The 24515-nt window shown below is 51.1% G+C and overlaps 1 protein-coding gene across 1 annotated transcript in view; it reads right to left on the bottom strand.

The window, feature by feature from the left end:
* The window catches only part of IPO13 (importin 13), a 64535-nt gene extending 42832 nt beyond the window's left edge, over positions 1–21703 (bottom strand). The window contains exons 1-3 of the mRNA XM_077451101.1: positions 21379–21703; positions 18540–18871; positions 4198–4934 (exon numbers count right to left, since the gene is read on the bottom strand). Of these exons, the coding sequence (XP_077307227.1) occupies positions 4198–4934; positions 18540–18596 (794 nt within the window). The 5' untranslated portion in view covers positions 18597–18871; positions 21379–21703. The remainder of the gene's footprint in view (positions 1–4197; positions 4935–18539; positions 18872–21378) is intronic.
* Between the last annotated feature and the right edge of the window lie 2812 nt (positions 21704–24515).

Here is a 24515-nt window from a genome sequence, read left to right as displayed (position 1 = left end):
TGGCAGAATTTATGATTTCTTGGCCATTTTTCAGAGAATATGAATGACACAAACTTTTCTTTCCCTCATGGTTAGTGATTGGCTGAAGCCATTTATTATCAGTCCATCTGTATTTACTCTTTTTATATCATAATCACAATAGAAACTACCCAAATGACCGATGAAAAGTTTACATACCCCAGTTCTCAATACTGTGTATTGCCCCCTTTACCATCAATGACAGTTTGAAGTCTTTTGTGGTATTGGTGGATGAGGCTCTTTATCTTCTCAGATGGTAAAGCTGCCCATTCCTCTTGGCAAAAAGTTCCTGGAAATTTCGGCCTGTCTCGCATGAACGGCACATCTGAGATCTCCCCGGAGGGGCTCAATGATATTGAGGTCAGGAGACTGAGATGGCCACTCCAGAACCTTCACTCTATTCTGCTGTAGCCAATGACGGGTGGACTTGGCCTTGTGTTTTGGATCGTTAGGTTGGAATGTCCAAGTACGTCCCATGTGCAGCTTCCTGGCTGATGAATGCAAAATATTCCTCCAGTATTTTTTGATAACATTCTGCATTCCTCTTGCCATCAATTTTGATCAAATTTCCTGTGGCTTTTGTAGCTCACACATCCTCAAAACATCAGCGATCCACCTCCGTGTTTCACAGTAGGGATGGTGGACCTTTCATCATAGGCCTTGTTGACTTCTCTCCAAATGTAGCGTTTATAGTTGTGGTCAAAAAGCTCAATTTTGGTCTCATCACTCCAAATGACTTTGTGCCAGGAGGTTTGAGGCTTGTCTCTGTGCTGTTTGGCGTATTGTAAGGGGGATACTTTGTGGGATTTGTGTAGTAATGACTTTCTTCTGGTGACTCGACCATGCAGCCCATCTTTCTTCAAGTGCCTCCTTATTACATCTTGAAACAGCCACACCACATGTTTTCAGAGAGTCCTGTATTTCACCTGAAGTTATTTGTGGGATTTTCTTTGCATCCCGAACAATTATCCTGCCAGTTGTGGCTGAAATTTTAGTTGGTCTACCTGACCGTGGTTTGGTTTCAACAGAACCCCTCATTTTCCCACTTCTTGTTTAGAGTTTGAACACTTTTGATTGGCATTCTCAATTCCTTGGATATCTTTTTATATCCCTTTCCTGTTTTATACAGTTCAACTACCTTTTCCTGCAGATCCTTTGAGAATTTTTTTGCTTTCCCCATGACTCAGAATCCAGAGAGGTCAGTGCAGCACTGGATGAAAGATGCAAGGGTCTGTCAGGAGTTTAGAAACTCACTGACTTTTTATACACACACACTAATTACAAGCAAACAGATCACAGGTGAGGATGATTAACTTAATAGACATACAAACCCTTTTGTGTATCAACTTGTGTGCATGTTATCAGGCCAACATCACCAGGGTATGTAAACTTATGGTCAGGGTCATTTGGGTAGTTTCTGTTGTGATTACGATTTAAAAAAAATAAAAATAAAAAAAATAAAAAAATAAAAAAGGAGTAAACACAGTTGATTGATAATAAATGGCCTCAGACAAACACTGACCATGAGTGAAAGAAAAGTTTTTGTTTTATCATTCACATTCTCAAAAAAATGGCCAAGAAATCATAATTTCTGCCCGGGTATGTAAACTTATGAGCACAAGTGTGTGTGTGTGTGTGTGTGTGTGTGTGTGTGTGTGTGTGTGTGTGTGTGTGTGTGTGTGTGTGTGTGTGTATGTGTATGTGTATGTGTATGTATATATATATATTCTCACAAAAGTCAGTACACCCCTCACATTTTTGTAAATCTTTTCATGTGACAACACTGAAGAAACCTCCGACACCTTCAGCACTCAGTGTATGTAATGGGAAGGGGTGATGGGTTGTGCTACAGTGTCTATTGAAGCTGGCTGCTAGGGGATCTATTGAGGGGAGATAGAGAGAGATATAGATATAGATATATATCTCTTCTCTATATATCTATATCTATCAATTTTTTTTTTTTTTTTTTAGGGATTTATTGTTGCTGGGGAGGACTATTGTTGCTGCTGGGGGACCTATTGCATCTGGAAAGAATCTATTCTTGCGGGGGGGGGGGCAATGTTGCAGTGGATCTATTGGTGCTGGGGTTGGTCATATGTGGCTTGGGGAGGAGGAGGGGTCAGTTGTTGGTGGGAGGGATTTGCAGTTGAGAGAGCAGTCTATTGATGCTGTCTGTGCAGAGATCTGTTGTTGCTGCCAGGGGTCTAATGTTACTGGAGGTTTTTTTTTTTTTGCGGGTGATCCATTATTGCTGGGGTGGGGGGTGTCTATTTTACTGCTTTTTTTGTTATCATTAACAAGTTTCATACAAATGACTTGGGGTCCTTTCACCACGGGGCGGATCAGTTCTGATCCGCCCCGTGGATATCCGTTTGCTCAGCGGGGATCACTCCGTCGAGCAGGGAGATGACAGGTCTGTCTCTGCACACTGCGCAGGAACAGACCTGTCACAGCGCCGCTCTCCCCTATGGGAGATCGGATGACGACGGACCGCAGTGCCCGTCGTCACCCGATCCGATCCGCAGACGGATGAAAAATAGCTTTTTCCTCCGTTACACTTTTTCGGATCGGAGCGGGTCGGATGTCAGTGGACATGTCACCGCTGATATCCGACGCTCCATAGACCTCTATGGAGCACCCGTTCAGGTCCGCCTGAAAAACTGACAGGCGGGCCTGAACGGGACGTCAGTGTGAAAGGGGCCTTAGGCTATTTTCACACGGGGGGCGCTTTTCAGGCATTTTTGTGTTAAAAATTTCACCTGAAAAGCGCCTCTCAAGCCACTCCAGTGTGAAAGCCCGAGAGCTTTCACACTGGGGCGGTGAACTTGCAGGAAAGGATCTTTGGGGCCTTTTGGGAGCGGTGGATTCACCACTCCTAACACACCCCTGCCATTGAAATCAATGGCCGGCGCTGCCGAAGCGCCTGCAAAGCACTTCAGCAGCGGTGCCTTGAACCCTTTGTTTGGCCGCTAGCGGGGGTTAAAAAGCTCCCCGCTAGTGGCTGAAAAAACTACGGTGAAGCGCCACTAAAACTAGTGGCGCTTTACCACAGACGTCCCCACGTTCCAGTGTAAAAGGGTCTTAAGCCCCCATACACACTGTCAGATTTTCTGCTGATTTTTTGTCGTCATATTTGCCAAAACCATAGAATATGAGGTCAAACCTTAGGAGTTTCAATGTGTCTGCAATCAGGCCGGCCCTTCTACTACATGTTTTGGTAAATCTGAGGACAAAAATCAGCAGAAAATCTGTTAGTGTGTATGGGGCTTTAGTATCACAAATTTTACTTGGTTCTGTATTCCCTAAAAGGAGGCGGTACTGGGAGGTGGAACCAACGGTGCTGGGAGGTAGGTAGGGGCAGAGACCAGGGGGTGCAGGAATTCCCCCTTTCGGGTGCAGGAACTCCCGCCTTCCCTCCGTCCCCACATCTCCGCCTTCCCCCCGCCCCCACATGAGATGAGATGGGGGGGACCGAGGATAGGCGGGAGATGCGGGGACCGAGGATAGGCGGGAGATGCGGGGAGCGAGGATAGGCGGGAGATGCGGGGAGCGAGGATAGGCGGGAGATGCGGGGAGCGAGGATAGGCGGGAGATGCGGGGAGCGAGGATAGGCGGGAGATGCGGGGAGCGAGGATAGGCGGGAGATGCGGGGAGCGAGGATAGGCGGGAGATGCGGGGAGCGAGGATAGGCGGGAGATGCGGGGAGCGAGGATAGGCGGGAGATGCGGGGAGCGAGGATAGGCGGGAGATGCGGGGAGCGAGGATAGGCGGGAGATGCGGGGAGCGAGGATAGGGCGGGAGATGCGGGGGAGCGAGGATAGGCGGGAGATGCGGGAGCGAGGATAGGCGGGAGATGCGGGGAGCGAGGATAGGCGGGAGATGCGGGGAGCGAGGATAGGCGGGAGATGCGGGAAGCGAGGATAGGCGGGAGATGCGGGAAGCGAGGATAGGCGGGAGATGTGGGGAGCGAGGATAGGCGGGAGATGTGGGGAGCGAGGATAGGCGGGAGATGTGGGCTGCTGGAGAGGGCAGTATATTAACCTCTCTTTTGCGGGGCATCTTTAATTTAATCCTTACATTTCCCCCCCCCCCACCCCAACAACGTGGACTGGCATAGAAACCTCTCCATGTGACATTCTCCAATAAGAAAAACGTAAGATTTAACGAGCAGATTCTGACCTTTGTGCATCCGGCTGGGAGATGGTATTGACTAAGGCTTCCACGGCGGCGTCAAACAGTTCAGGATCCCGCAGAGCGTTGAACGCGGCCATCGTCAGTTCCTCGCACTCCGTCAGCGGGATGCCCAGCTGTGCCCAACTGGAAAAACACTTCAGCACTTTCTGTTTGACAAATCCCGGCGAGTCGCTCTGCTGCAGCAGTTGGCGCAGCAGCGGGAAGATGCAGGCGGACTCCTGCGCCAGGCAGCTGCGCACTTGTCCCTTGCGGAAAGGCGGGAGGCGGCTGGTCTGAAACTCCTCCGGCAAAACAGTCAGCAGCTCCAGGAGCGCCAGGCAGCGGGCTCCGCCGTTGGTCTGCCCGTCCTCCGTCTGGAACACCCGCACCATGTCCGGAACCGCGTGGGGCCACGTGTCCGGCATCATATTGAGGGCCAGGGAGGCCAGGGCCACGCAGAGTCTCGTCAGCACGATCTTGGAGCCGCTGGCGAAGGCGGAGATCTGCGTGAAGAGTTGGGACTTGAGCGTCTCGTACTGGTCCGACGGGATGTCCCCCCAGTAGCGGGAGATCTTGATGTGCAGGGCGCTGGCCCCAAAGTACTGGATTTCTGGCACCTTGCCACCGCTCAGCAGCTGCCAGCTGAACTGCCACGCCTGGGGCGACACCTGTGCCTGCATTAACCATTTCTGTGCCAGGTTCTTGTTCTCGATGTTGGGGTCGTAGTACAACTGGTGAAGAGCCTTGAAAAGGAAAAAAAAGAGAGAAAAACTATGACCGTTGGAAACACAAGGGGTTTGCTGTAATGACATTCAAACAAGTGAAAATTGGTCATTGTGGCTGGAATATCGCGTATTTATTTGATGGATCTGAAGCTTTGGATAGAGCGGGGGGGGGGGGGTACAATCTATGACAAGCAGTGTTTATTTTTAAAACGTCAAATTTCTATTTAGTTTTAGTCCTAGCTTAAAAATGCCATATTAGTTTTAGTCGTAGTTTAGTCACCTGAATTGCTTTAGTTTTTAGTCGACTAAATCAAATGGGTTCAGTTACATTGTAACGCATTATTTAATCACTTAAGGACCGCGAAGATTTGCCCCCTTCCTGACCAGGCCACCTTTTGCGACACGGCACTGCGACGCTTTAAAGTGGTTGTAAACCCTTACAAACCACTTTGACCTACAGGTAAGCCTAGATTAAGGCTTACCTGTAGGTCCAAGAATATCTCCTAAACCTACACGGTTTAGGAGATATTTGGCAAAACACAGGCACCGCTGTCTATGGCGCATGCACGGCGATATGCCGTGAGTGGCGGCTCCCATGCGCATGCGCGGGAGTGACGTCAACGCGGCTTCGTCGAAAGACAGCGGCGGAGCAGCGAGACCCACCGAGAAGATGGAGGCTCCGGACTACAGGGATCAGCGGCGACTTCGCTGGCTCCTGTGTCAGGTAAGTGACACATAATGGACTACTATGCGATGCGATGCGATGCATAGTAGTCCATTATGCTTTACCTTTGCAGGGAATCAAAGAGGAAGTAAACTCATCAGGGTTTACTTCCTCTTTAAGGCCCCACACACACACTATTAGAATTTCTGCAGATTTCGGTCTTCAGATTTACCAAAACCATATAATAATAATAATATGAGGCCAAACCTATATGCCCCATACACGCGGTCGGAAATTCAGACGGGGAAAAAGTCCGATCGGGTTACGTTGGTCGGAAAATCCGATCGTGCGTGAGCTCTATCGGACTTTTTCCGTCGGAAAAAGTTTGAGAGCTGGATTTAAAAAAATTTCCGACAACAAAATCCGATCGGACTTTTTCCGATCGTGTGTAGAGAATTCCGACGCACAAAGTGCCACGCATGCTCAGAGAAAAAAAAAAAAATTGGAGACGAAAGCTATTGGCTACTGGCCTCTACGTGGTCCCGTCGTACGTTTTGCACGTCACCTCATTCCGAACAATCGGATTTTCCGACAACTTTGTGCGACCGTGTGTATGCAACACAAGTTTCGGCCAAAATCCCTCGGAAAAAAAAAAAAACAATATTTTTTACTTTCTTCTATAAACTATCCAATAAAAAAAAAAAAAAAAAAATTTGAATTTCTTCATCGGTTTAGGCCAATATATATTCTGCTACGTTTTTGGTGGAAAAAATAACTAAATCCCGATAAGTGCATATTGATTAGTTTGCGCAAAAAGTATAGTGTCTACAAACTATGGGATATATAGTGGAATTTTTATTTAATTTACTAGTAATGGCGGCAATCAGCGACTTATAGCGGGACTGCAACATTGTGGCGGACAATCTGACAACCAGGGATGCTAATACAGTGATCAATGCTAAAAAGATACACTGCCACTGTACTAATGACACTGGCTAGGAAGGGGTTAACACCAGGGGGGGGGGGGGGGGGCGATTAAAGTGTTAAAACGAGAGCCTAGCCAATGTTTTTGTGTACTGTGGGGGAGGGGCTTTCACTAGGGGAAGACGTGGATCGGCAGCCCTGCTTTGCAGGAACAGAGGATCAATGCCTTCCCTACTAACAGAATCTGCCATGTTTACATGAGAGCCAGAACGGCGATCCATCTAATGATTGGCGGGTGCCGACAGACATCAAGTCAGCAGTAACCGCAGATCAGCTCCCACTGTGTATAATCACAGCAGGAGTGGGTCGCTGGCGGCATGCACGCCCCAGACCCGGAAGTGCAGGATGACGTACTATGTAAACAAATAAAGGATTGACAATTTTGAAAAAAAAAAAAAAAAAAATTAAAATATATATTTTACTTTTGGCTATAAAAAAAAAAAAAAAAAATTAATATTCTATATATATATATATAGCCTAAATTGATGAAGACAATTTAATATTAATATAAATTATAAATTTAGGCCAATATGTATTCTGCTACATATTTTTGGTGAATATGTAGCATAAATTAAGTGTATATTGATTTTTTTTTGTGCAAAAATTATTGCGTCTACAAACTATGGGATTTTTTTTAATTATTATTTTTTTTTATTTTGATTTTTATTTTTATTTTATTTTTACTAGTAATCAGCAACTTATAGCAGGACTGCGATATTGCGGCAGACAAATTGGACACCCGACACTCTTTGGGGACCACTGACACCAATAACAGTGATCTGTGCTAAAAAAAAAAAAAAAAAATATGCACTGTCACTGTATAAATGACACTGGCAGGGAAGGGGTTAACACTCATCAGGGAGGCGATCAAAGGGTTAAATGTGTTCCTAGGGAGCGCTTTCCAACTTTGGGGGAGGTGCTTTGACTGGGAGAGGTAGAGATCCACGTTCCTTCTTTGCGGAAACATAGGCAGACCGCCGTTCTGATTGTCTCCAGAACAAAACCGGTGGGCGCCGGCGGACACGCTCATTGCCTCCCGCTGTGTCCAATCAAAGCGGGAGCGGGTCGCCAGTGGGGGGCGCACGCGTGCCCCCCCCCAGACCCGGAAGTGTCAGATTACGTAGATGCGTGGATCTGGCACAGAGCATTTGCCCTGCCGCAGTATATGCGGGCAGCACAGTGGTGTAGTGGTTAGCACTCTCACCTAGCAGTAAGAAGAGTCGCTGGTTCGAATGCCAACCACGACACTACCTGCCTGGAGTTTGCATGTTCTCCCTGTGCCTGTGTGGGTTTCCTCCGGGTACTCTGGTTTCCTCCCACAATCCAAAGACATGCAGGTAGGTTAATTGGCTTCTGTCCAATATTGGCCCTAGTATAAGAATGGGGACCTTGGATTGTGGGCTCCTTGAGGGTGTAGGGACCAATGTAAGTGTGCAATGTACAGGGATAGGGACAATTGTAGACACTCACTCAGGTTGAACTAGATGGACTGGTGTCTTTATTCAACCTTACTAACTATGAAACTATGAAACTATGAAACTATATGTGCGCGGGGGGCGGTCCGCAAGAGGTTAAAGTAGCACAGTGCTGAATAGCCAAAAAAAAATGTCCTGGCCATGAAGGGGGGGGGGGGGGGGGGGGCAGTAAAACCTTCCAGAGCTGAAGGGGTTACTGGTGGAAAAATTGGACACTGGCCCTTTTTGGAGACCAGCAACACCAATAACAGTGATCGGTGCTCAAAAACATGCACTAGCACTGTATAGACGACACGGGCAGGGAAGGGATTAACCCTCATCAAGGGGCGATCAAAGGGTTAAATGTGTTCCTAGGACGTGCTTTTTGAAGGGGGGGGGGGTTGGGGGAAGGGTACAGATCCGTGTTCCTTCTTTGCAGCAGGATCAGCACATCCCCCTCTCACAGGAGCGGCGATCTGCCCGTCTCCCTAAAGGATCAGCGGGCGCCGGTGGACATGGCGACTGCCTCCTGCCGTGTCCAATCAAAGTGGGTGGATGGCCAGCGCAGCGCACGCCCCCCCCAGACCCGGAAGTGTCAGCTCCCCTACTAGATACATGGATCCGGCACAGAGCGGCCGTCCTGCCGCAGTATATGTGGGGGGCGGGCGGTCTGTAAGCAGTTAAAGTAGCGCAGTGCTGAATAGCAAAAAAAAAATTGCCCTGGTCGTGAAGGGGGAGGGAGGGGGGGGGCGGTAAAACCTTTGGGGGCTGAAGGTGTTAACTGCTTACACAGGTATGTGTGTCTTATGCTGACGCACGTGTGCGACGCATGCCGGCGAGGCTTTTGAATTGGACGATGCCGCGCGTCGTCTTCCATTTATTCTCTGTAAACACAACGACGGGTCCCGTTCTCCCGCACGTCAACAGCTTTTATTCTTCTCTCCAAGCCAATGGGAACGCACCGCCATAAACAATGCATCTGGAAAGAGGTCGATTTTTCCCTGAAAGCACATCTCTGCATCCGGTCTGCCCCCCCCTCCCCCCCACCACCAACATAGACGTACAGAGGCCGGTCTATGGCCAGCCTCACGTTGCCTCTGTTTTCAGTCGATTCCCTAATGAGCACATTCAGCATGATGATTACTGACAGGAAGTCTGCCGGGCGCAAGAAAAACCTCCTCACCCCCCCCCCCCCCAACCCCCCGCCCCCCCCCCCTCCAGCATCTCCAATCAGCCAGTTCTAATAAGATCCCGGAGCTTAGGAACGCGTACCCGCTAATATTCCGAGCGCGGAGGCGTAGGTGTTCCATGCGTTCCCACCCACCGAGTGTGAAAACCGAACGGCACGTTCTATAAATAAAGCGCGGTGACACACTGCATGCCATTAGTGTGCCGGCAATAATAGTTCTGCATTGGTTTTCCCACATCTTGGGCCTCTAATGTCCCTCCCCCCCCCCCTCCCCTCACCCCCACGGGTCACGGAAGCTCTAGGAAGGAGGCATCACTTAGGTGAACACAGCTGCTGCAAATCCCTCGGAGGTGCCGAGCAACGTCATGTCATGTTGCATCAGAACGGACCGCCGGCTCCTCGAAGGAAAAAAAAAAGAAAAGCGGAGTCCCCCCCGGGCCGCACAATTCGAGAGAAACCGCCAATTTCAGGGTGTAAGGTCGTCCTGATAGGGTCCCCACAGGGCCAGGGACGCAAATACTGCCGAAAATTATAGTTCTAACATACCTGGGGACACCTCCGCGCCCAGAGACCGTATCCAAGGCGGGGAATTCGCACTACGTTCAATTAAAATACGCAACGTAAGAGCAGCTAAAAAATTAATAAATAAAAAAAAAAAAAAAAAAAAAAAAACACACCTTGTACACGGCAACCTGACCACACCTTTGTGGACACGTGACCATCGCACCCGCCACATGGCCGAAAGGTGGACAACCCTCCAACTGGAGTTCAGGTCTCTCCAGCGAAGGGTGATGGTAATACAGCCGATGAAAATAAGGTTATCGGTGTTCGCTGATAAGAAGGGAAAGAAAGAAAGAAAAAGAAAGAAAAAGAAAGAAAGAAAAAGAAAGAAAAAGAAAGAAAGAAAGAAAAAGAAAGAAAAAGAAAGAAAAGAAAGAAAAAGAAAGAAAAAGAAAGAAAAAGAAAGGAAAAGAAAGGAAAAGAAAGGAGAAGGGAAAGAAAGGAGAAGGGAAAGAAAGGAGAAGGGAAAGAAAGGAGAAGGGAAAGAAAAAAGAAAGAAAAGAAGAAGAAGGAGAAGGGAAAGAAGAAAGAAAAAGAAGAAGAAGGAGAAGGGAAGAAGAAGAAGGAGAAGGGAAAGAAGAAAGAAAAGAAGAAGGAAGAAGAAGGAGAAGGGAAAGAAGAAAGAAAAGAAGAAGAAGAAGGAGAAGGGAAAGAAGAAAGAAAAGAAGAAGAAGAAGGAGAAGGGAAAGAAGAAAGAAAAGAAGAAGAAGAAGGAGAAGGGAAAGAAGAAAGAAAAGAAGAAGAAGAAGGAGAAGGGAAAGAAGAAAGAAAAGAAGAAGAAGAAGGAGAAGGGAAGAAGAAAGAAAAGAAGAAGAAGGAGAAGGGAAAGAAGAAAGAAAAGAAGAAGAAGGAGAAGGGAAAGAAGAAAGAAAAGAAGAAGAAGGAGAAGGGAAAGAAGAAAGAAAAGAAGAAGAAGGAGAAGGGAAAGAAGAAAAAAGAAGAAGGAGAAGGGAAAGAAGAAAGAAAAGAAGAAAAAGAAGAAGGAGAAGGGAAAGAAAGAAAAGAAGGAAAGAAAAGAAGAAGGAGAAGGGAAAGAAAGAAAAAGAAGGAAAAGAAGAAGGAGAAGGGAAAGAAAGAAAAGAAGGAAAGAAAAGAAGAAGGAGAAGGAAAAGAAAGAAAGAAGGAAAAGAAGAAGGAGAAGGAAAGAAAGAAAAGAAGGAAAGAAAAGAAGAAGAAGGAGAAGGGAAAGAAAGAAAAGAAGGAAAGAAAAGAAGAAGGAGAAGGGAAAGAAAGAAAAGAAGGAAGAAAAGAAGGAAAGAAAAGAAGGAAAGAAAAGAAGGAAAGAAAAGAAGGAAAGAAAAGAAGAAGGAGAAGGGAAAGAAAGAAAAGAAGGAAGAAAAGAAGGAAAGAAAAGAAGGAAAGAAAAAAGGAAGGAAAGAAAAAAAGGGAAGGAAAGAAAAAAAGGGAAGGAAAGAAAAAAGGGAGGAAAGAAAAAAGGGAAGGAAAGAAAAAAAGGGAAGGAAAGAAAAAGAAAAAAAAAAAAACATAACAAACCGATAATGGCAGTTGAAAACGCGTGTGATTTTGCCGCAATTTAACAACGATTTTATCGTGTTTACGCAACATTTTTCACAGGTCATGGGACTAATTAAAAAATAAATAAATAAATAAAAAAATAAAAAACCAACATCAAAAACGCAACACAGGTGCATTTTTGCCATGGGATTTTCAATGGGGATGAGCATTTTTGGTGCTTTTTTTTTTTTAACTGACCAAAAATGCAGGAAGCAGGATTTTTAACGGCGCAATGGACCAGTGTTAAAAATCCTGCTTCCTGCATTTTTGGTCAGTTAAAAAAAAAAAAAAAAAATACAGAAAATGTAACTACGTAAAATCATGGCGGGTGGGATCTCCTCTCATTCTGGGGTGACGTCATGACGTTGCTCCAGTGTCACCGCAAGGGGCGTGCAGCGTAGCCCCCCCACCCCTATCTCCGTAATCAGAGGACGCGGCTCTGTCCAATCACAGCTGATCACATGTAAAATATAGAAGTGCCGTTTATTGGATCTCCTCGTCTCACACTGACAGGGTGTGAGGAGAGGAGAGCCAATCAACGGCATTTCCTCACAGGGGAGATCTGTACAGGTAATCAGGGCACCGATCACCAATGCTTCCTTTTTTTTTATGTGAATAAGACACATAGTGGCATTCAACAGGCCCCTGGACGACGTCAGGTGTGACAAAACGCATAGGGAGGAGCGACGTGCTGACGTCACTGCGTTCACGTAGGTCCTGGAGTGATGGGCTGCTATCGAGAGCCGTCCAGCTCCTTTATGCTGCACTCTCTTATTCTTTTTAAACTGTAAGAGCAATACTTCATTTAAATAAAGTAACCTAAGATTTTACACTATGGAAGCTTCTATGTCATTTTGGGGATCATTGGGCAACACGTGCCCCTGAAAGATTCCATTCTGTGAAGATGCCGGGATCACCGCTCCATCTCTGAAAAGGCCCGGGCTGGGTATTAAGCCACAAGCGAGTGTGATCTCCTGTAATAGGAGGTCATTTGGAGTCTCCTATACCAGTGAGCTGTGATTGGTCCACAGCTATCACACGGTACCCGGGCCAATCACAGCACCCTGTACCATGTGATTTAGCTGTTGCCAATCACAGATCACTAGTATTCACAGCTGTCATAAAACAAACGGGAAATGGGCAGTGTGTGCAGAGGTGGAGGAGGTCTTTAGCGACTTTTGGGTGTATCGTGGTGTTAATTTCACGTTTGAAAATCACCTTAAAATAACAGTGGACTATTTTAAACGTGATCTAATCAATTTTATTTATGTACGGAGTCACTTTATAAATATACATTTTTTTTTTTTTTTTTAAAACTGCCCATTTCGGTTTGTTTTATGACCGCTGTGAATACTAGTGATCTGTGATTGGCAACAGCTAAATCACATGGTACAGGGTGCTGTGATTGGCCCGGGTAACCGTGTGATAGCTGTGGACCAATCACAGCTCACTGGTATAGGAAGTAGAGCGGTTATGAATGAAATTCATTCATAACAGCTTTGTTTACGTTGTGATCATGTGACCGCATAGCAATCACATGATCACAATACAAACCTAAATCAGAGCAGTCACAATGACGTACATGACTGTCTCCATGTGCTGCCCAGTCTCAGTATAATTACTGTGGCAGGTCAGCAAGTGGTTAAAAGGGGAAAAAATTAATGTTTTTAGTTAAACTAAAAAAATAAAGGAGGAGGTTATACTTTAATGATTTGCTCCCCTGCAGATGGTATAGATTTGCCCCCTTACAACGAAATGAAGGGTCTATAATTTCTATCATAGGTGTATTTTATATGATAGAGAAAGAATATTAACCAAAAATCCAGAAAAAAAAAAACATGATACAAATGTTGTTATAAATGGAGTTGTAGTTCAGTGAGTAAAATAAGTATTTGATCCCCTACACACCAACAATAATTCTGCCCCCCACAGACTGGCACCAGTAGGTGCTCATGTGGTACACAGATCAGTCCTGTCAATGTAAGAAGGTTCTCCTAACGACAACTCGTTATGTGTATAGAAGACTCCTGTCCACAGAATCTCTTCCCTCCAATCCTCACCATCATGGGGAAGACCAATGAGCTGTCAGAGGACGTCGGGGAGAAGATTGGAGACCTGCACAAGGCTGGAATGGGCTACAAGACCATCAGCAAGAAGCTTGGTGAGAGGAGACAAGCGTTGGAGAGATTGTTTTGCAAATGGAAGAAAAACAAAATAACCATCAATCGCCCTCGGTCTGGAGCTCCATGCAAGGTTTCACCTCATGGGGTGAGGATGGTCATGAGAAAAGTGAGGGATCCGCCCAGAACTACACAGGGAGGAGCTTGTGAAGGATCTCAAGGCAGTTGGGACCACAGTCACCAAACAAACCATCGGTAACACAATACACCGCCATGGATTGAAATCCTGCAGAACCCGCAAGGTTCCCCCTCCTCAGGAAGACACGTGTACAGGTCCCCCTCCTCAGGAGGACACGTGTACAGGTCCCCCTCCTCAGGAGGACACATGTACAGGTCCCCCTCCTCAGGAGGACTCATGTACAGGTCCCCCTCCTCAGGAGGACACGTGTACAGGTCCCCCTCCTCAGGAGGACACGTGTACAGGTCCCCCTCCTCAGGAAGACACGTGTACAGGTCCCCCTCCTCAGGAAGACACGTGTACAGGTCCCCCTCCTCAGGAAGACACGTGTACAGGTCCCCCTCCTCAGGAAGACACGTGTACAGGTCCCCCTCCTCAGGAAGACACATGTACAGGTCCCCCTCCTCAGGAAGACACGTGTACAGGTCCCCCTCCTCAGGAGGACACGTGTACAGGTCCCCCTCCTCAGGAGGACACGTGTACAGGTCCCCCTCCTCAGGAGGACACGTGTACAGGTCCCCCTCCTCAGGAGGACACGTGTACAGGTCCCCCTCCTCAGGAAGACACGTGTACAGGTCCCCCTCCTCAGGAGGACACGTGTACAGGTCCCCCTCCTCAGGAGGACACGTGTACAGGTCCCCCTCCTCAGGAAGACACGTGTACAGGTCCCCCTCCTCAGGAGGACACGTGTACAGGTCCCCCTCCTCAGGAGGACACGTGTACAGGTCCCCCTCCTCAGGAGGACACGTGTACGGGTCCCCCTCCTCAGGAGGACACATGTACGGGTCCCCCTCCTCAGGAAGACACATGTACGGGTCCCCCTCCTCAGGAAGACACATGTACGGGTCCCCCTCCTCAGGAAGACACATGTACAGGTCCCCCTCCTCAGGAGGACACATGTACAGGTCCCCCTCCTCAGGACACATGTACAGGTCCCCCCTCCTCAGGAAGACACATGTACAGGTCCCCCCTCCTCAGGAGGACACATGTACAGGTCCTCCTCCTCAGGAGGACACATGTACAGGTCCCCCCTCCTCAGGAGGACACATGTACAGGTCCCCCCTCCTCAGGAAGACACATGTACAGGTCCCCCCTCCTCAGGACACATGTACAGGTCCCCCCTCCTCAGGAGGACACATGTACAGGTCCCCCTCCTCAGGAAGACACATGTACAGGTCCCCCCTCCTCAGGAGGACACATGTACAGGTCCCCCTCCTCAGGAGGACACATGTACAGGTCCCCCCTCCTCAGGAGGACACATGTACAGGTCCCCCCTCCTCAGGAGGACACATGTACAGGTCCCCCCTCCTCAGGAGGACACATGTACAGGTCCCCCCTCCTCAGGAGGACACATGTACAGGTCCCCTCTCCTCAGGAGGACACATGTACAGGTCCCCCCTCCTCAGGAGGACACATGTACAGGTCCCCCCTCCTCAGGAGGACACATGTACAGGTCCCCCTCCTCAGGAGGACACATGTACAGGTCCCCCTCCTCAGGAGGACACATGTACAGGTCCCCCTCCTCAGGAGGACACATGTACAGTCATGCCAATGAACATCTAGAAGGATTCAGAGAAGGATTGGGGAGGAAGGTCTGTGGTCAGATGAGACCAAAAATGAGCTCTTTGACATTAACTTGACTCGCTGTGTTTGGAGAAAGAAAAATGGCGATTATGACCCCAAGAAGACCATCCGTACAGTCACACGGAGGTGGAAGCAGGATTCTTTGCGGCTGTTTCTCTTCTAAAGGTACAGAGCGACTTTACCGCATTGAGAGGCCAATGGACGGGGCCGTGTATGGTAAAATCTTGGGTGAGAATCTTCTTCCCTCATCCAGAACACTAAAGAAGAGTCATGGATGGGTCTTCCAGCATGACCATAACCCAAAACACATCACCAAGGAAACAAAGGAGTGGCTCAAGAAGAAGCACATTAAGGTCATGGGAGTGACCTCTCCAGTCTCCAGACCTTAATCCTATGGAACATTTATGGAGGGAACTGAATCTTCTAGTTGCCAAGAAATCTTAAGGATTTATAGAAGATCTGTAAACAAGAGAGGACCAAAATCCCTCCTGAGATGTGTGGAAACCTGGAGACCACCTACAAGAAATGTCTGACCTCTGTGATCACCAACAAGGGATTCTCCACCAACTACTAAGTCATGTTTTGCTTGGGGATCAAATACTTATTTTACTCACTGAACTGCAACTCCATTTATAACATTTGTATCGTGTGATTTTTTTTCTGGATTTTTGGTTGATCTTCTGTCTCCATCATATAAAATACACCTATGATAAAAATTATAGACCCCTCATTTCTATGCAAGTAAGAAAACCTACACAAATCTGCAGGGGATCAAATCATTATTTTCCCTACTGTATGTACAGTATCTCACAAAAAAAAGTAAGTACACCCTCACATTTTTTGTAAATCTTTTCATGTGACAACACTGAAGAAATGACACTTGTCTACAATGTAAAGTAGTGAGTGTACAGCTTGTATAACAGTGTAAATTTCCTGTCCCCTCAAATTAACTCAACACACAGCCATTAATGTCTAAACCGCTGGCAACAAAAGTCAGTACACCCCTAAGTGAAAATCTCCAAATTGGGCCCAAAGTGTTAATATTTTGTGTGGCCGCCATTATTTTCCAGCACTGCCTTAACCCTCTTGGTCATGGAGGTCAGCAGAGCTTCACAGGTTGTCACCGGAGTCCTCTTCCCCTCCTCCAGGACGACATCACAGAGCTGGTGGATGTTGGAGACCTTGCGCTCCTCCACCTTCCGTCTGAGGATCCCCCACAGATCCTCAATAGGGTTTATATCTGGAGACATGCTTGGCCAGTTCATCACCTTTACCCTCAGCTTCTTTAGCAAGGCAGTGGTGGTGTTGGAGGTGTGTTTGGGGTGGTTATCATGTTGGAATACTGCCCTGCGGTCCAGTCTCTGAACGGAGGGGATCATGCTCTGCTTCAGTATATCACAGTACATGTTGGCATTCATGGTTCCCTCAATGATCTGTAGCCCCCCAGTGCCGGCAGCACTCATGCAGCCCCAGACCATGACACCCCCACCACCATGCCTGACTGTAGACAAGACACACTTGTCTTTGTCCTCCTCACCTGGTTGCCCCCACACACGCTTGTCACCATCTGACACCAAATACGTTTATCTTGGTCTCATCAGAGCACAGGACATGGTTCCAGTAATCCATCTCCTTAGTCTGCTTGTCTTCAGCAAACTGTTTGTGGTCTTTCTTGTGCATCATCTTTAGAAGAGGCTTCCTTCTGGGATGACAGCCATGCAGACCAATTTGATGCAGTGTGCGGCGTATGGTCTGAGCACTGACAGGCTGACCCCCCACCCCTACAACCTCTGCAGCAATGCTGGCAGCACTCATACCTCTATTTCCCAAAGACAACCTCTGGATATGACGCTGATCACGTGACCTCAACTCTTCTTGGACCATGCCGAGGCCTGTTCTGAGGGGAACCTGTCCAGTTATACCGCTGTATGGTCTTGGCCACCGTGCTGCAGCTCAGTTTCTGGGTCTTGGCAATCTTCTTATAGCCTAGGACAGTGATGGCGAACCTCGGCACCCCAGATGTTTTGGAACTACATTTCCCATGATGGGCCTGCACTCTGCAGTGTAGGTGAGCATCATGGGAAATGTAGTTCCAAAACATCTGGGGTGCCAAGGTTCGCCACCACTGGCCTAGGCCATCTTTATGTAGAGCAACAATTATTTTTATTTTTTTCAGATCCTCAGAGAGTTCTTTGTCATGAGGTGCCATGTTGTACTTCCAGTGACCAGTATGAGAGAGTGAGAGCGATAACAGCAGATTTAACACACCTGCTCCCCATTCACACCCGAGACCTTGTAGCACTAACGAGTCACATGACACCGGGGGAGGGAAAATGGCTAATTGGGCCCAATTTGGACATTTTCACTTAGGGGTGTACTCACTTTAGTTGCCGGCGGTTTAGACATTAATGGCTGTATGTTGAGTTATTTTGAGGGGACAGGAAATTTACACTGTTATACAAGCTGTACACTCACTACTTTACATTGTAGACAAGTGTCATTTCTTCAGTGTTGTCACATGAAAAGAGAGAAGAAAAGATTCACACAGATGTGACTGAGGGGTGTACTTACTTTTGTGAGATACTGAGTGTATATAATATATATATAATGTTTGGGGGTTCTGAGTAATTTACATGTGGGGGGGGGGAGGGGTGGGAGAATCGGCCGGTCTGGAAGTGGTTAATATATCGGCATCTATAAGCGGCTCCCAATATATTGGGGGGTTTTGCGCGGTTTTGCGTGGCGCGGACCTTTCATTTCCGGCGATATTATAAATAATTCCCTACAGAGAGGATAACGAGGGAATATTTAATTACCTGCAAACACTACGAGGATACAGGAGTATAACCTCCCCCTCCCCCACTGCACCCAAACACTGAGCTCTATTAAAGACGATCGATTAGATGGCGCCCGGCACCTGAAACCGCGATAAATATCAGAAGCGGGTTTAGCGGCGGCGGTGGATCCCCGCGGACTCATTTGTTCCCATATTAAGATGTAAAACGAGCGCAAGTCAGGATTATAACAAAGCAAAATGCGCACAGCCCTTGAAATATGACAAGCGAGCAACCCATCCCCCCCCCCGACAGTGGCAGGACCAGGCACAGCTGTGCACAGCATTGCTCCGCAGGCTGCAGAGCGCGGATGGTGCACAGAGGCGGTGATGCCGCTGACATGCCGTGCTTGTCCCCCCCCCCGGGGATAACAGGAGTCACATCACTGATACAGGATAGTACAGGGTGGGGGATGCTGCGGAGGGACCACAGAGCCGGGGGGGGGGGGGGGGGTGCACACAGCAGAGGACGGGCACTTACTTTCTCCACATTGTCCATGGTGAAGTCCAGGCTCTGCGATTCGTTCCTTCGCTCCATGGCTGCCGGGGGAGGGGGAGGGGGGGTGAAGAGGTGAGGGGGGGGGGGGGGGCTGGTCTGTGGAGGAAGGGGGTGAAGGTGATTCAGCACATGGTGGATCTTCCCTTCATCTCAGACGGCTGCAGCGTGCGGGGGACCGGCTCCTCTCATCCTGTGCAGCTGTGATGTGGAGCTCTGGAGGGAGGGGGAGGGGGGGGGGAGCTGTCACCTCCCAGCTGATCGCAGCGACGGGCAGAACATGTGACAGCGAAGGAGATCGATCCTCCGATCCACACCTGAAACCAGCCAACACACCAACGTCAGGGTCACACCTTCCAATAACAGACCCCCCCCCCCCCAACACTGATACCCACCCCCTCCCCCCAACACTGACACCTTCCAATAACAGACCCCCCCCCCAACACTGACAACCTCCCCCAACACTGACACCCTCCCCAATAACAGGCTCCGCCCCTCCCCCAACACGTTCCAATAACAGACCCCCCCCCCCCCCAACACTGACGCCCCCTCCAACTCTGACACCCTGCCCTCCCCCCAACACTGAAACCCCCTCCCCCCAACTCTGACACCTTCCAATAATAGACCCCCCAAACACTGACACCCCCCCAATAACAGGGCCCCCCCAACACCTTCCAATAACAGACCCCCTAACACTGACACCCCCCCCAACTCCGACACCTTCCAATAACAGACCCCCCCAATCGAACCCCCCACCACTGACACCTTCCAATAACAGACCCCCCCAACACTGACACCCTCCCCCCCAACTCTGACACCCCAAAAATAACAGCCCCCCCAACTTCGACACCTTCCAATAACAGACCCCCCCCCCCACACTGACACCTTCCAATAACAGGCCTCCCCAACACTGACACCTTCCAATAAGAGACCCCCCCAACACTGACACCCCCAAATAACAGGCCCCCCCCCCCACTCCGAAACCTTCCAATAACAGACCTCCCAACACTGACACCCTCAACTCTGACACCCCCCAAATAACAGACCCCACCCCAACACCTTCCAATAACAGACCCCCCAACACTGACACCCCCAAAATAAGAGTCCCCCCAACTCCGACACCTTCCAATAGGAGCCCCCCCAACACTGACACCCCCCTCAACTCCGACACCTTCCAATAAGAGCCCCCCCCCCCCCAACAATGACACCCCCGCCCCAACTCTGACACCTTCCAATAACAGTCCCCCCCCAACTGACACCTTAGAATAACAGCCCCCCTCAACACTGACACCCCCCCAATAACAGAGCCCCCCATACTGACACCCCCAACTCTGACACCTTGAAATAACAGGCCCCCCTCCCCAACACTGACACCCCGCAACTCTGATACCTTCCAATAACAGCCCCCCCAACACCGACACCTTCCAATAACAGCCCCCCAACAATAACTATGTTCATCCACAGAGAGCAACATCACATTTTAGGCAATGGGCCATATAGTTCCCTCTATGGGGTGAGTGTGTGATGTGTGGGGGAGGGGGTGATATAAGGGGTCCTTTTGAGGTGAGAGGGTGAGATAAGGGGTCCAAAAATGAAGAGAGGGGGGTGAAATGAGGGGTCCCTCTAGAGGGGGAGGGGGTGATATGAGGGGTCCTTCTGGGGGGGGCGATATAAGGGCCATGTCCCCTTCTGTTCCCCCTTCAGGGGCCCCTCTATGGGCTCGGGGGGTGTTGAGGCCTCTCTATGAGCTCAGGGGGAGGGGGTGTAGGGGCCCTGCTATGGGCTCAGGGGAGGGGGTGTAGGGGCCCTGCTATGGGCTCAGGGGGAGGGGGGTGTAGGGGCCCCTCTGCGGGCTCAGGGGGAGGGTGGTGTAGGGGCCCCTCTGCGGGCTCAGGGGGAGGGTGGTGTAGGGGCCCCTCTGCGGGCTCAGGGGGAGGGTGGTGTAGGGGCCCCTCTGCGGGCTCAGGGGGAGGGTGGTGTAGGGGCCCCTCTGCGGGCTCAGGGGGAGGGTGGTGTAGGGGCCCCGCTATGGGCTCAGGGGGTGTGTGGGGGCCCCTCTGCGGGCTCGGGGGGGTGTGGGGGCCCCTCTGCGGGCTCGGGGGGGGGGTGTAGGGGCCCCTCTGCGGGCTCAGGGGGAGGGTGGTGTAGGGGCCCCTCTGCGGGCTCAGGGGGAGGGTGGTGTAGGGGCCCCTCTGCGGGCTCAGGGGGAGGGTGGTGTAGGGGCCCCTCTGCGGGCTCAGGGGGAGGGTGGTGTAGGGGCCCCTCTGCGGGCTCAGGGGGAGGGTGGTGTAGGGGCCCCGCTATGGCTCAGGGGGAGGGTGGTGTAGGGGCCCCGCTATGGGCTCGGGGGGGGTGTGGGGGCCCCTCTGCGGGCTCGGGGGGGGTGTGGGGGCCCCTCTGCGGGCTCGGGGGGGTGTGGGGGCCCCTCTGCGGGCTCAGGGGGGTGTGGGGGCCCCTCTGTGGCCTGGGGCGGGGGGGCCCTCTATGGGCTCAGTGGGGGTGTGGGGGCCCCTCTATGGCCTCAGTGGGGGTGTGGGGGCCCCTCTATGGCCTCAGTGGGGGTGTGGGGCCCCTCCATGGGCTCGGGGGGGTGTGGGGGCCCCTCTATGGGGGGAGGGAATGATCTGGGGCCCCTCTATGGGGGGAGGGGATGTCTGGGGCCCATCTATGGACTCTGGGGGGTGTTGGGGCCCCTCTATGGGCGGAGGGGATGTCTGGGGCCCCTCTATGAATGACTGCCCCCTGCTTACCCCGGTGTCACCTCAGCCTGGCCCCTCCCCCCGGTCTCCGCCTGGCCCCGCCCCCTCCCCGGTCTCCTCCATACCGGCCCCGGTTGAGGTGATTCTTCCTCTCGCTCTCTCCTCCCGGGGTCCTTCAAACCTGCGGGCTGTCCTCACCTCTGCCTGTCCCGCACGATTCACACCCTCTCCTGGGCGCACCGCTCTCCCGCCCACTCCGCACCCGCCTCCTTCATTACCAGCCGCAAACCTCCTCCTTTTCCGTCACGGACTTTCCCTCCCGATCCGTACAGGCACGTCTAAGGACAGCTTCTTCAGGCCTCTTCTCGCAAAGCGTCCTGGGAGATGTAGTTTATATCCGGTTCTCCCTCTCCTCAGAGCTGGGTGACACCTCTGATCTCTGATCACAATAAAGTGTAATGAGTGGTCACAGAGGTCACATGACAGGACTGGGGGGTCCTCTATTATCCTGTACTATTCTCCCTTTACACTTTCATAAAAAGGGATAACGTGATGTGCGCAATAGGTGTGGCTACACAGCGCTGAATACTGGGCGTGGTTATGAGTCCACTCGCGGTGTTATTATTATTATACAGGATTTATATTGCGCCAACAGTTTTCAGAGTGGTCCGTTTACACGGGCGGCTAAGTGTTTACCGCCCCCCGACCACTCACCTCAACACAGAAATACAGCGCTCACGTACGCATGGATCGCTTCACGGAGCACGGTCTGGGTTTTGAATCATGTGTCCGGGTTGCAGACTGCCTGAAACCTGGAAATATCCCCCCCACCCCCCAACGTTCCAGCTTCCCCTCCTCTCCTCTCCCACCAGAACTCCCACCAGAAGGGGAATCTACATAGTCTGCACCCAAGCGCCCCTGACCCCCTGTCTGATTTACGCCCCCCATTTGTCCCTGCCGACACCCCAATCCCTGTTTATCCCCTCCCCCAGAAATCCGGCTTCCCTCCTCTCCTCTCCTGCCAACTGCACTGAAGGGGAATCTTCACAGTCTGTACCCGGCGCCCCCTCCCCCGCCTCTCTGATTTCTGGCCCCCTTTGAGCCTCACCCCGCTGCCCCAATCTCTGTGCCCCCCCCCTCACCTCCGGCTTCCCTCCTCTCCCATTGGCTGCACTGCAGGAGAATCTACATGGTCTGCATCCGGCACCCCTGACCCCCCCCCCCCGCCTCTCTGATTCCTGCCCCCCCCCCCTTTGAGCCACCACTGCCACTCCAATCCCTGTGTGTGCCCCCCTCCCTCCCAGCACTTCCGGCTTCCCTCTTCTCCTCTCCTGCAGGGGAATCCACAAGGTCTGTACCTGGCGCCCCTGACCCCCTCCCCGGCCTCTCTGATTCCTGCCCCCCGTGTGACACCACCATCACTCCAATCCCTGTATGTGCCCCCCTCCCTCCCAGCACTTCTGGCTTCCCTCCTCTCCTCTCATGCAGGGGAATCTAACGGGTCTGTACCCAGAACTCCTGACCCCCTCCCCCGCCTCACTGATTTCTGCCCCCCTGTGTGCCACCGCAGCCACTCCAATCCCTGTGTGTGCCCCCTCCCTCCCAGCACTGCCGGCTTCCCTCCTCTCCTCTCATGCAGGGGAATCTACATGGTTTTCACCCAGAACTCCTGACCCCCTCCTTGGCATCTGTGATTTCTGGCCCCCTTTGTGCCCCCCAATCCCTGTGTGTGCCCCTCCCCCCTGCACTTACAGCTTCCCTCCTCTCCTCTCCCGCCAGCTGCGCTGCAGGGGAACCTACATGGTCTGCGCCCAGCGCGCCTGACCCCCTCCTCCATCTCTCTGATTTCTGCCCCCCTGTGTGCCACTGCCGCCCTGACAATCCCCCATTTGTCCCCTCCCCCCAGCACTACCGGCTTCCCTCCTCTCTTGCCGGCTGCACTGAAGGGGAATCTACAGGGTCTGCACCCCTGACCCCCTCCCCCACCCCTCTGATTTCTGTTCCCCCTTGTGACACTGCCACCCTGCCAATCCGCCCTTTGGGCCCTCCTCCTGGAACTTCCGGCTTCCCTCCTCTCCTGCCGGATGCACTGAAGGGGAATCTACAGGGTCTGCACCCATGATCCCCTCCCCCACCACTCTGATTTCTGCTCCCCCCCGTGTGTCACCGCCGCCACTCCAATCCCAGAGTGTGCCCCCCAACCACCCCCCCCCCCCCAAGCGCTTCCGGCTTCCCTCTTTTCCTCTCCAGCTGGCTGCACTGCAGGAGAATCTACATGGTCTGCACCCAGCGCCCCTAATGGGTGAGCGGCCCCGCCTGCACGCTGTCTGTGTTCAGGGCCACGCATCTTCACCCACACACCTTATAACATAAGGCCGTGTTCACACATCGGCTGCACCCCCATAGCATATCATAGGCTGCCTGCACACAGCACAGACACATGGTGGATGAAAGGTGCAGGTGCCTTCCATCCCCGGGTGAGTGAGCTCACCATCCACCCCCTGTCTGTAACTGAGGTGCCCTCATTCCCTTCTCTCTCCTGCCCCTGAGCGAGTGATTTAATGGGAGAGAGAGGGGATAAAAAGGAAGGAAGCGCCAGCTAAGTGTAGCATCCCGGTGAAAAGTTTTGACAATGAAATAAAAACATTCACAAGAGATAAAAGATAAGAAATCTCATCTGGTGCAGAGTCTGGAGATGTGGGTTCCTCCTCCTTCATCCGACCTGCAGGACCGCTTATTATTACAAATTCATTTTAATACGAAACGATACAAAACAAAACTAATTTATTGACGGTGCGCATGTCTAGTAGGGAGGGGAAATCCTTAAAGAGGAAGTAAACCCTGATGAGTTTACTTCCTCTTTTTTTCCCTGCAAAGGTAAAGCATAATGGACTACTATGCATCACATCGCATCGCATCGCATAGTAGCTCATTATGTGTCACTTACCTGACACAGGAGCCAGCGAAGTCCCCGCTGATCCCTGTAGTCCGCCGCATCCATGTTGCTGGTGGCGTCTCGCAGCTCCGACGAATCACAGCGGCGAAGCCGCGATGACATCACTCCCGCGCATGCGCACGGGAGTCGCGTCTCGCAGCTCCGCCGCTGCCACTCGGCGAAGCCGCGATGACGTCACTCCCGCGCATGCGCACGGGAGTCGACAAATTAGGCAAATCCATTCATGGATTTGCCGCATTTAGTGCGCCTGCGCGCCGCTGTCTACGGCGCATGCGCCGTAGACAGCGGTGCCCATTTTCGGGCAAA

This window comes from Lithobates pipiens, unplaced genomic scaffold (genome assembly GCF_037356315.1).
Source record: "Lithobates pipiens isolate NorthernLeopardFrog02 unplaced genomic scaffold, aLitPip1_a1.2 Scaffold_23, whole genome shotgun sequence".
Lineage (NCBI taxonomy): Eukaryota > Metazoa > Chordata > Amphibia > Anura > Ranidae > Lithobates > Lithobates pipiens.
The sequence above is the reverse complement of the archived record's forward strand: the minus strand, read 5'-3'. Positions and strand labels throughout refer to the sequence as shown.